This window comes from Cyclopterus lumpus, chromosome 13 (assembly GCF_009769545.1).
Source record: "Cyclopterus lumpus isolate fCycLum1 chromosome 13, fCycLum1.pri, whole genome shotgun sequence".
NCBI classification, from domain to species: domain Eukaryota; kingdom Metazoa; phylum Chordata; class Actinopteri; order Perciformes; family Cyclopteridae; genus Cyclopterus; species Cyclopterus lumpus.
The window spans coordinates 4,407,745-4,420,441 of NC_046978.1; the positions used below are offsets into that span (position 1 = coordinate 4,407,745).

The following is a 12,697-nucleotide window of genomic DNA, read 5'->3' on the forward strand; positions in this document are numbered from 1 at the left end:
GAAATATTGGAACAGAAATGCACTTTCTATTCACAGCTAAAGTTAGTGAAATTGAGAAAGTAAAAGAAAACCATGTGTTTATTTTAAGAAATGAAAAGTGATTACATGTTTTAATTGGATTTTAACATTAGAAAATCTCCTTTGTGTTTTCTTTTTATATCCATCTCTATACTGTGGGAATTAATCCAATCTCATGCATAATGTTCATGTTATTTCACAGAGAACGCCGTCATGACTGTCCGAAGATACTCTCTAAGCTCCAGTCTGTCTGGTGTGATTATGACAGAGGGGAGGACTGATAGGGCACAGCCCAGTGACTCTGGTTGGGGAAGACTCCATGAACAGATCCAGCATGGTAATGGTATCTTTTGTAACTCAGCAGGAGGAGAAGTGGGAAAAGTAACCAACAGGCACTCCCTGCAGGAATATGTACACCAAAACAGGTACAGACTGGCCCGTCATGTATTTGAAGACATGTTGTCTCCACCTACAGCATACACCTATTTCTAAGTTGCAGCTTTCCATATAACTTGTGTGATGTCTTTGATGTTTCAGGGCCAAGGTAAAAACTGTCACGTTTCTTCTACCTATGGATGACATTTACACCAACCGGCCAGTTCTGGCCAAACATCAGGAGGGGCCTAAAATCACTGAGCTGGTTTCCATAACTGAGACGGATTCCTGATACAAGCAGAAGTTTTGAAGACTTGAGCGCATGAAATGAGTCTCAAAACAGGTTAGCCTCTTCATTTAGGTCAGTGTGGATTGTGCTCTTAATGATTGACCCCACAGACCGATTTGATCACACCTGACCACACAAACAGACTCTGGTTACAGGTGTTGTTTTCATCAGGCCATCACAATCCAGGCCCGGCTAACAGTGATGTGACACAGGGCCCTCTGCAGACAGGATCAGATGTCTGGACTCCTCTCTCGACCTGGGGTGTCGTTTCCGAGTGAGACCCACACCTGGAGGTGACAGACATTTTACGGACAGTTGTGGTCACTGCCTCAGGCCTCATGAGCAACATCAGACTCATTAGTTATTTACCTTTGTTTCTTTTCACGAGGTAAACCGTAAACGGTATAGTCAAGGGGCCTCTAAACATGTGAACGGCTTCTTGACACTGTTTCTCAAGAGTATTTTTTTAGTGCACATCACACATTGTAGTCTCTGTCATGTCTGAAAGGCCCCTTGTAAATAAACCAGTGTTTACTATTATGAAAATGAATGTAAAGCACCTTCAATAGTCATTATAAACTGTTACTGCGCAACAATTTCCACTCAAGGTCTTTTGAAGTTCACATTTGTTGTCTCAGTATTTTGACATTATCTGAAATATCCATGCTTCAAATTAGGGCTGTCACGATATCACATTTTCACAGGATTATCGTGGCCAAAAGAATTCATGATGATATCACCAAAACTATAGAACATTTTAACTCTTTTTTTGGGGCAAATTAATAACTTGTTTAGGTTGGTGGAGAGACAGTATGTTACCATACCCGTACAAATGCCTGATTTAAGAGGCCCTGGAGGTTTTTATTCATATAATGTGTATTAACATGATATATTTAAATATCATGGTTATTGTTAATATCAGTATATTGCAACACCCCTATTTCAAATAAACCTGCAGAATGTGTTGGTTTAAATGCACCAGGCAAACCAGGGTGAGCGTGTTGATTCTTCACTACGTTGCATGCAAACAAATGAGTATTATATAATATGAACTGAATATGTTTACCTTCTGTGCTCATCGGACAGAGACAATGCATTTATTATTTAGTATGTCAGACATGGGCTACAAGCAAAGCAAATGCAGTCTTCTTTAATGTAATATTTGATTTCACCCCTGACAAACAAACAAAAAAAGCAGATAGTATATGACAAAAATGCAGTTATTTTTCTGTCTGATTTTAAATATTTAAACAAAACATGAACACACGTGGTAATACATTAACCTCGGAGCTTGCAGGTTTCTGTTACTAAGAGCATTGTAATTTAATCTTTATATACTTTATAAAAGTGTCCTGGACTCCAACTCATCCCTGATTTTTGGAAGAGTAGATTTTGTGGTTTTGATAAAGAAGATAAAAACCTGTTGATGTGGGAAATTGACCATTTAGATGTCCACTGACGTCATGACGGCGGTCCATGGTATAGACAAGCCTGAGACATGAGAGCCCAACACCAGCAGCTCAGAGTGCACAGTGCAGTGAAAGAAACTGTGGCCAAATACACAACACAGCACTAGTCATATGCAAACACAAATACTTTATTCCTTAGAGAAATATTTTTTCACTCAAAAATTGTTTACCCATGATGGTCAAAAAAATAAAAATCGTACATATATTTGAAGAAATAATACAAAGGATCTGGTCATAACACACAACACACGAGTGCCACATATTGAGTCTGCAATGACACATCAACAGGGCTCAGTTTGTTTTAACCAAATACAGCACCAAATTAGGGAAATCAAAGTGCAGAAATATATACTAATAAATGTCATCACTGCAGTTTTCTTCAAACCATGGCTGCTGCTGCATCCCATTCATAAATATTTAAGCGTGAGAATATGTAACTATCAGGCAACCCAGGAATGTTTCAGAACCAGAAGATTTTAGCTTCCACATTTACGAAAACCCTTTTTTCTTTTATTTTATGAGACTCATAGAAGTCCAGGTTGTCCATTATTGTAGAAATGGTTTCCATGCTCAGAAAACATGAAAAACTCAAACGAAAATGTTACTTCCTTTCAAAATAAAGTAAAGTATAATTTCCTTTAAAGTTTTCAAGTTCTTCAATTACATAGCCAGGTTGTCACTCTGAACCCTCATGCCTCCTTCTGGTAAAGGACTTAAACATCAAGTAAAGTCTAGGCCGAGGTTTGAACCAATCTTAATAAAGAACAAGTCAATTATCATTTTCTTCAAATTATTCTGGAAGGGCATTTGACAAGATGACTCATCAGTCTAACTAGGTAGAGAAAACGTAGGTCTGTTTAAGCATACTGTTTAGAAGTGTTGTATTTCCCCCAATGGAGCATAGGTCATACGCTCATGAACAGACAGTGGCTGTGTTGATCATGAAATAGCGGCCTCAGGTAGGCAGCATCAACCAGATGAACCTGGTGTGTTCATGTCCAGGTAGACTTCAGGTTCGTAGTGAGGTCTGCAGAGCCCTCATGTCCCTCAGCAGTCTCAGGTTCCCCTTGCTTCTCTCTCCGGGTCTAACTTTGACTGGTGCAGCAGAGCGACCTCTAGTGGACATTGTAGAAGTCACCCTCGGCTCACTACCACTGCTCCGCCTGGAATTAGCTTCCTTTCTTAACTTCTTTAACTAGCAGAGAGATGACAAAGAAAAGGAGGGGAAACAAAATCTTACTTTTAAAATTTAGTTTTGTGTGACCTGAATTGATTCTGTGTGAAAACCTACATGCATTTTGTGTTTGTAGAGCGTATTAATCTGTTCTCCTTTCCTTTCCATTTTCAGCAGCAGCCTCTCCTGCTCCCTCTGAAGTTCTCTTCTCTCCTGGTCTGAGACACTGGCCTCCACCTGCCTCATCAGCTCGCCCTGCTCCCTGCAACACAAAACAGAGACTACAATTAAACTCTATTCTAAGGAAGTCATTTCTTATAGAGCTCAAACGCAACCACACTAACAAGCTCATGAGTCTTTGCTCCTCCTGTAGTGTTTGCAGCAGCTCTGACAGCTCCTCCACACTAGCGGCGGAGGAGGAGGATGAGCCGCCGTCTGAATGCCTGCGACATCCCATCTCATAGCTCTTTGCGTTGTTAGAGAGGACACGACTGTTGCAGAGGTGTGGCTGGTGTCGCTTCAGGAGGGACAAAACTGACTGGACGTTTGCTCGGACTGAGTGGCTGCAGCCTACTGACTGAAAGTTAGGTAGGAGAGGAGAAAGAGAGTTGAAGAGAGAGACGGCGTTAGAAGTGCAGCATTGAATGAATACCATTTGTAATTCCAACGCTAAATCCCATTATCTACCGTTCCAGCAACAAAAGGTACATCGCTGAGGCTCAGTCTATAGTGTGGCTGTGTGTAGGACGACTGCTGTGGGGAAGATTTCTGTAAAGAGAAAATCAACATAAACAATAGTAAGATCCACAGGAAAATGTAGATTTGTGAGTATGAATTAGACCTGCAGCTAAGGATGGTTCTTTTTTTATCATTCGATCATTTACTGTTCAAAATATTAAAATGATTAGTTATCCCACATTAAAAATATTTTCTTTTCATTTCAATTTAAAGTATGGTGCTTTTTTTTCCATAGATTTTTACCATCTTAAAACATGCATCAAGATATTCGAACAAATGCACTTAATTCCTTCCTTATTTATTAATGTGACATAAAAGATGTACTAACACTGTAGAGAAACTCTCGCCTTCAACTACCTAGTTAGATTTGTTCAAAGATCTTTAAAGAGGTAAAGAAGCATTCTCAAACCGTAGTAAAGCTTTGAAGTTCTTTACCTTTGAATAAGACTTCTTCTTCTTTGCACTGTCTGCTGGACAGGAGAGGAGACACTGACTGCAGCAGTATCCTATTGTCCTCCAAACCTGTCTGCAGCTGAGGAATGCAAACATACACACACAAAACATGATTTTCAAGTGAGTGTGAAAATGTACATTTAGCATAAAGAATGCATGTAAGTATATAAAACGATAGCCTGCACTCCTTTCAAGTAAGCACACATTAACTGTCACAAGTGGTGTTTGAAGCTAAAGAGAAATACAAATAAAATGTTACCTGATTGGCCTTATGATTGACCAACTTTCTCTGGTGCTCCTCCTCCTGCAATTTCATCTCCAGCTCCCGAATCTTCATCTGACATAATAAAACATGTACATTTATTTTTATTGGTATAATAATAATACAATTGTTTGTTTACCCTCTTGTCACTGCCCACTTAAAACATAAATAATATTTTCAACATCATCCTTGGGTGAAGTGAGGTAAAACCCACAGATGTGATTTCTTAACTAATCTGGAGAACCAGAGCTAGATCAGTGTCTTTCGACTTTCAGCACTTGGTTTGTGAATATTTAGAACTAATTTACTTTCTCCCAAATTACAAGTAGTTTCAACAAAAATGGACTTGTTCTCTCTGAGATTGGGCTGTGTCCTTGGTTGTAACCTCAGCGTTGTTTTGTGTGCATGTCAGCCGAAGATACTCCTGCTCCAATCGCTCCAGCTTCTTTCCAACTGCACGTGCTCAAACACTGTGTCAACACTGTTGATCAGCTGACCTGGTCGTCTCCATGTGGAAACCTGAAAGCGTAGAGAACAATTTCATAAAGTTCTACAAATCTACCACTCACACATCAGAGGCCCTTTATTTTGAGTCCTTCTATGGGCCTCGGGAACACAAACCTGCTGTTTGAGTATAGGCTGGTCCGGTCGGCCTTGGCACTGCGCAACATACTCCTCATGTGAGCCAGCTGTCGCTCCAGCTTCACACAGCGAGACTCAGACAGCAGCCATGTGAGTGATCAAACACTGGAGAACAATGAGACACCATGAGCTATATAGGAATAGTGGGGAGAATAAATAAGTTTAGTTAATATGTTATTCATGCAGCCACCTTGATTGGCAGTTGGACTGTCCACTATTTCTCTTTCTGGGTCTCTGGGATCCTTTGAGAGGTTCTGCGTGACTTTATCAGTCGGCAGATGTGTGTATGATGCATCTTTCCCCACAGTGGTGCAGACTGCGCTTCACATGTACCTTTCTCCAACTCCAACTCCTGATCTTTCCTGAAGGTTCCTCAAGGCAGATAAGATCTCTACACAAAACACGACACATTGGATTGGGTGGATTGAACATATGTAGGGCATGAATGAAGTGTGGTGTAAAAAATATCTGATTTTAAGGTTTGGATTGGAAAAACTGGAGGGTAGGATGGGAAGAGAGGAAGGACACTAAGAAAGGAATGGATAGATGTCGGTGCAACTGAGACATTCAAGTAGTGCGGCATCATGTTGCACATGCTGTTACCATGGAGGCTGTCTGAAACACCACAATACCTGAATGGAAACTTTGAAAAGGGAAAAACAAAACACAAACATGAATGCATAAATTAAAGTTACCTGCACTGCTGGTCTCTGGGAATGCCTTTATGGAAGATGATAGCCGACAAGACTGATGTGAGCGTGATTGTGGTGCGTGATGCAAAAGTGTGTTGATGAAGGGGACGGTGAGAAGGGTAGTCCTTGTAAGATGGGAGTGAAAGGCTGTCAGATACGACTCCACTGGGTGCTGCTGGCGGTGGACAGAGCTCCTGCAGAGACAACAGTGGCCTAAATGTTGACTCAGCATGCACTAAAGTATATCTTTGTACTATATGAGTAATGGGATATGGCGGTAACAGTAGCCATATCATCATGCCTGATCAATACAAGTGTACATATTAAGTTTAATATGAGATAACACACTAGATTGCATGAGTCTTGACCAACACAAGAATAACGTTAACACATGGAAGGTAAAACTTCTCCAGGTCTGGCAACATCAGCTGAACTGAGTTGTGGCAACAGCTGGCCAGGTAGCTTTCCGTGTAGTCCAGCTCACTATATCGCCACCATGAGCAGTGGCAAACAGATAAGAGTAGATGTATTGTTAGTAATGTAAGGTTAAAGCTACCTTCTGCGTAGTATCAGCACCGAGTGTTTTTGACAGCGTCTCCATTGAACTGCTGCCAATCCAAGTCTACGTCGCCTGTGCTGAGAAGTAGTTACATTATTGGAAAATACGTTAAAGTGAGTTTAAAAGTGAAATAACGCAACAAAAAACGTTTTTAATTCCTGATTGACAGCCTGCTTAGCTACGACTGTGGCTGCCACGCCGCTAATGTAGGTCATGAAAAGAAAACATCATTGACAAGCCACACAATCCAGGGTTTCTGAGGGGTTTGAATGATATCTACACCGGAGTAGCCCGTCCGGCGCTGCACAAACACACGTGAAGCGTTCTGGTCGAGGCCGCCGAACCGGCGTCGTTGGAGCAATAAAACAAGCGCACACCGGAACTGTAGTTTTTCTTCCGCGATTACTCCAGAGTTTAGAAGCCTGCTGTTTCATAATAAAACTACAATAACGGTGAGCCATCTGTGAGAGAGCGTTTGCAAGACTTGCCGGGATTTTTGTCGCATGTTTACCAGTTCATGAACTCAAGAGGAGGTGGGTTGTAGTTATATGGTTGTAGCTCGTAGTACACACTACAAATTACGTAAACTAATTATCTGACGTTCAATAGACACGTTTGCTCAAGTTAGACATAGTTACCTGATTTGTAAACTCTCAAATTGTGTTCCTGTTCGCTATCTCATTAAATAACGTTCACCTCACGTGAGCTGTTCATGGTTTCTAGCTAACTTCACTAACCTAGCTCATCCTGGCAGTAACTTAACAGCTAACGTTAATGTTAACGCTAGATGTTGCTGTTAGCTACGACCAAGATATTGTAAACATGGCTTTCTTTCAGAAACTCTAACACACATATTACATTTATTCTGCAATAGTTCCCACGAATAGCTCACGGTCTGTTGATGAATGGATACTGTCTTTATCATTGTGACCTAATTGTGATATGTGGTATTTATATTCGCTCCTTACAAATACATATCATATTTGTACAGATGTTTTGCTTAGTCTCTTCATTTTAAATGTATCCCAGTATAACATTTTTAAGCAAGATGTTTTGAGCTAAATGCATTTTTTTTGCAGGGGAATACTTTTGCTGACCACCTGTTAGGAGTGAGATCTACTTTTCCCACATCATCATGTCCTCAGAGAATACCTTGTGAGTCTTTTTAAATACCTGCAAAGATGTTCTCAAAGCAAATGCATAGTTGATATCTGGATCATTTACAGTTAAATCTGGGTACCAACCAATCTAATGTACGAGTTGTGTTGTGTGCTGTTTTTTTTTTCAAGGGATGATGAGGATACCTTCAAGATCCTGATTGCTACAGATATTCACCTTGGTTACCTCGAGAAGGATGCTATCCGTGGCAATGACTCCTTTAACACACTCGATGAAATCCTGAAATGTGCCAAGACAAATCAGGTACATACAAGTTGATTAATGAGGATGTGGATGACTTAACATGTTTATCTCTGTCTGCTTGAATGGACCTAAGAAAGTCTACCTGCTCCAAATGCCCACTGCTTTCTATTTGCTTGTTTGCTTGCAGGTAGATTTCATCTTGCTGGGTGGTGATTTGTTCCACGAGAACAAGCCGTCCCGCCGATGCCTCCACAGCTGCATCACTATGCTGAGACGATACTGCATGGGGGACACACCCATAAACTTCAACATTCTCAGTGACCAGACTGTCAACTTCAACACCACTCAGTCAGTTCTGCTGTTTTTGTGTGGTCAATTTATCAAAACATTGTAGTCCTGTTAGATTAATGTTGTTTTATGTTTGTTGACGTGTTGTAGATTCCCCTGGGTTAACTATCAGGATGAAAACCTGAACATCTCTATTCCTGCATTCAGCATTCATGGTAACCATGATGACCCAACTGGGGTGAGTTGTGAGTCCAGCATAAAATAAATAATTGGACTCAACACAAGATTTTAATATCCAATTATGTTCATGTGCGTGTCTGTCAAGTTTCTTTTGTATATATTTGTTTGTTTTAATGACACGATTACTTTTTTTCCCCTCAAGGCTGAAGGTTTGTGTGCGTTGGATCTGCTAAGCGCCTCTGGTCTTGTCAATCACTTTGGTCACTCCCAGTCAGTGGAGAGGATAGAAATTAGTCCCATCCTAATGCAGAAAGGCAACACCAAGCTAGCCTTATTTGGTCTTGGTAAGAGTTTATTTGTATCACAATGTATTGTTAATACTATTCCTAGAATATTCGTTGTTTCTGCTCTGCCAAGATTAGTACAATTATTAATGTTTTAAATTAAGTATGCATGTGTATGTAGGCTCTATCCCAGATGAGCGCTTGTACAGGATGTTTGTCAACAACCAGGTCACAATGCTTCGTCCCAAAGAAGACCAAGATGAATGGTTTAACCTCTTCACCATCCATCAGAACAGGTTTGTGCATGTTCGGGGTTTTGGGATTTAATCCACTATATTTTCCCAACATTACTCTACATTTTTGATTTGTTTTGAATTGTTGTCTTTTCTGCGTATGTGTCTTCTCTAGGAGTAAACACGGACCCACTAACTACATTCCTGAGCAGTTTCTGGATGAATTTATCGACTTGGTGGTTTGGGGTCATGAGCATGAGTGTTTGATCGCGCCAACCAGAAATGAACAGCAGCTCTTCTATGTGACACAGCCTGGCAGCTCTGTAGCCACCTCCCTGTCCCCTGGAGAGGCGGCCAAGAAGTACAAACAAATACACACATACTCAGACACACTCACAATGGATAGTATACTTTATATTCTGAAGGTGTCTTAAAGAGATAAAGTAGCCCAAACGCTGTGTTTGTATGGATATAGGCACATAGGGCTGCTGAGGGTGAAAGGTCGTAAAATGAACCTGCAAAAGATCCCTTTAAAGACAGTGCGTCAGTTCTTCATCCAAGATGTGGTGCTGGATGACCAAGACCACTTCACAGCTGATACACCCCAGGTCACAAAGAAGGTGGAGGACTTGTGCTATGCAAAGGTAACACTTAAAAGAAACTAACAAACATCCATTGCTCATCTTACCATTCTTGCCCTCATCTGTCCCCTTATATATGTGTCTTAATCTTTCTGTCACTCTGTAGGTCACAGAAATGTTAGACGAAGCTGAAAGAGAAAGACTTGGATGTCCGCTCACCCCAGAGAAACCTCTTATTCGCCTGAGGGTAAGATGGAGACACTTTTAGTGTGTGCACACAACCTCCCATTGCTCTTCAGTCAAACTCATCATCTTCGTTGCCTTCCTAGGTGGACTACACTGGAGGCTTTGATACGTTCAACACTTCTCGCTTCAGTCAGAAGTTTGTGGACCGCGTAGCCAACCCAAAAGACATCATTCACTTTCTCAGACGCCGTGAGCAGAAGGGGGACATCAAAGGTTTGACTCAGGCTAAATACACAGCTTTGGATCTACAGTAAACACCATTGATTGATTTACAGAATTATCTATTTGACATGTTTCAATCTTTGTGCTTTTTAGATGAGGTCAATGTGGACTACGGCAAACTGTTAAAAAACACAGCAGTTGAGGGGCTGAGAGTGGAGGACCTGGTTAAACAGTACTTTGAGGCAACTGAACAGGTACGGCACACAGATTGACATTAACACACGTACAGGGTGTCATAACACGTATCTACTGTTTCTATTGAATTTATTTATTCATTTATTTTTTGTGAATATCTTTACAGACAGTGCAGCTGTCACTTCTGACGGAGCACGGCATGGGGAAGGCAATTCAGGAGTTCGTAGACAAAGATGAGAAAGACGCAATTGAGGAGCTGATCACATACCAGTTAGAGAAGACACAGCGCCACCTCGAAGCAAGAGGAGTAATCACAGAGCAGGATATAGACACTGAGGTAAGGGCTGGGTCTTGCATGATAAGTAGGGCAAAGGATGTAAATGTTTCACGTCATTAAAAGAATGTGGATTTTTACATTTTCAGATCCAGCGATTCAGAGACTCCAAAAAGAACACAACTGAGGAAGAGAATGAAATCAAAGAAGTAAGTAATGATTGCACAGAAGCTGGACATGTTGTGTGGTCCGGTCCGTTGTGTTACAATGTGTGCGCTTTCTATCTCCATTGCTCAGGCTATCAACAGAGCCAAAGCTCACCGTTTGGAGCATGGCAATGTGCCTGTAGACTCTGATATATCCAATGAGCTTGCTTTGGACTCTGACGAAGGTTCGGCCCCATTTGCTCCCCCCACACGTGGCAGAGGACGAGGAGGCAGGGGCCGGGGAGGCCGGGGAAGGGGAAGAGGTGAGTTATCATATTATCTGTCATGAAGATGAAGTAAAAGTAGAGGTGCAGCGAGAGTAAGATAGTGGTAAATAGTTGTTCCACAGGTTTATTTAACAAAACATTCTTAAATGTTTGTTAAGTGTGGAACAAGACAATGACTCAGAGCAAATGCACCACTAAGTGGTAGGTCACACTAAACATACGCAGATAAACAGCCTACCAGCATAGTGAGAGAGGTTGATGCAGAAATATGCACTATTACCGATGTCAATGTTATGTGTATACACTAGTTAATTAGAAATCAGAAGAGAGATATCAGATATGGACAGCCTCAGCCGACATTGGAGGATTAAAGCGGCTAAACCTTGAGTGTGTGTGTGAGGTTAACAAATGAGTCATATATATATACCTATACTAGGTACTATATATATATATATATATATATATATATATATATATATAATTGAAGATGTTGTACATTCCATCATAAAGCCTTGTTCTGAGTTGTTCATTTATCCACCTAGGTGCAACAGCCTCTGAACCAAAGCCAGCTGGTCGGGGCCGTGCCCAGAAATCCTCAGCGACAACCCAAAGCAGGAACATTATGCAAGGTAGGAGAGTGACATTATGCGTGAGTGTGATGATATATATAGACACACAGTTAACGTTCTGTATACCACTCTTGTATGCCAGACCCATCACTTTATATTTATTCCTTGACTTCAATGTTTCTCTCTCTTACCTCATTCTTCAGCATTTCAAGCTTCATCACAGAGATCATCTCGGACTGCAGATGAAGTAAGTCAAGTGAAGACTCACACATCATATACAGTATGTCAATTCTAAACTTGCTTTGCATCTCTATCCATCAACCAGGTGATCATTGATGACTCAGATGAAGATATGCCTGTAATGAAAAAAGCTACCCAACCCCCTCCAAGGTATGCCTGTGTTCGGTAGTCCAGTACATTATGAAAAGAAAAAACCTGCAGTCACACAGCTGTCCATACTAGATTGATTTTATATTCTATATCTGTAATGCTTCTTCTCTTGCTTACTACAGGTCAGCATCATCATCGTCGTCGTCCTTCACCAAGTACAGCGCTCCGAGCCCGAGCCAGTCAGCTAAAGGAGTTGCATTTGATGACAGTGATGATGATGATGATGATGATGAGGTAAAAAGATGTAGCATGTATCTGGAGTGCTGGGGCGAAGTCTGTGATTTGGTTTTCCAATGGGGAAGAAATACTCGTACTGTAAAGTGGGGTTGCCAATGAACCACATACCTTTCAGGAAATTCATTTCATTTAATTTAACTTGATTATCTTAACAGGGCGAATGTTTGTAATCTTTTTTTCCATCTCCTTTTCTTTTTTTCTTGACCAGGACCCATTTAAAGGCCGCAGCAATCGTTCACGGAGATAACACAAGAGCATCCATTATGTAACACAAAAATCTGGTTTGGTGAATTTATAAAGGCTGTACGGTGCCATGGTGGAGATGACTACATTTATTATTCACCACCTGAACCCTTCAACTGGTGCAGCACATCTGCTCCTGTACACCGACACTAATCAAAGTTGTGTTTTGTCATTGGCTTTTATAGCTCTGATATTCAGGAAATTATAAATGTTTTTTCATACATAATCAACTGTCTCCTTATTTTTGTGTCTTGCGCCTCACTTGCTTGCTTGCTTGCTTGTTGTCTTATCATTCTTCTGCACAACATTTATCTGATAGAAATTGTTGCATTTTTGGGGTTCAAGCCCC

The 12,697-nt window shown here is 41.0% G+C and overlaps 2 protein-coding genes across 2 annotated transcripts; one reads left to right on the forward strand and one right to left on the reverse strand.

Annotated features, from left to right (window-relative positions):
- Positions 1–2,263: 2,263 nt before the first annotated feature.
- cep57 (centrosomal protein 57) lies at positions 2,264–6,905 on the reverse strand. The gene is given in 13 exon segments (XM_034548957.1): positions 2,264–3,346; positions 3,443–3,587; positions 3,670–3,902; positions 4,013–4,093; positions 4,512–4,595; positions 4,776–4,853; positions 5,164–5,297; positions 5,404–5,500; positions 5,502–5,525; positions 5,615–5,811; positions 6,116–6,218; positions 6,220–6,306; positions 6,669–6,905. Coding segments are annotated over 13 exon segments (1,494 nt in total). The 5' UTR covers positions 6,714–6,905; the 3' UTR covers positions 2,264–3,160.
- Positions 6,906–7,075: 170 nt separating this feature from the next.
- mre11a (MRE11 homolog A, double strand break repair nuclease) lies at positions 7,076–12,574 on the forward strand. Its single transcript, XM_034548252.1, has 20 exons — positions 7,076–7,204; positions 7,751–7,826; positions 7,961–8,093; positions 8,221–8,381; positions 8,472–8,559; positions 8,704–8,845; positions 8,967–9,081; positions 9,194–9,379; positions 9,494–9,662; positions 9,766–9,846; positions 9,929–10,058; positions 10,161–10,261; positions 10,369–10,539; positions 10,626–10,685; positions 10,774–10,945; positions 11,452–11,538; positions 11,682–11,725; positions 11,804–11,868; positions 11,991–12,102; positions 12,314–12,574. The coding sequence occupies exons 2-20, from the start codon at positions 7,807–7,809 to the stop codon at positions 12,350–12,352; spliced, it is 2,076 nt and encodes a 691-aa protein (XP_034404143.1). The 5' UTR covers positions 7,076–7,204; positions 7,751–7,806; the 3' UTR covers positions 12,353–12,574.
- Positions 12,575–12,697: the final 123 nt, after the last annotated feature.

Excerpts from the sequence above, each read along its gene's own strand:
- mre11a (XM_034548252.1), top strand. The coding sequence starts at position 7,807 with ATGTCCTCAGAGAATACCTT. Across the intron at positions 9,847-9,928 it reads AACCTCTTATTCGCCTGAGG|GTGGACTACACTGGAGGCTT; the intron begins GTAAGATGGAGA and ends TTGCCTTCCTAG. Across the intron at positions 10,059-10,160 it reads GCAGAAGGGGGACATCAAAG|ATGAGGTCAATGTGGACTAC; the intron begins GTTTGACTCAGG and ends TGTGCTTTTTAG.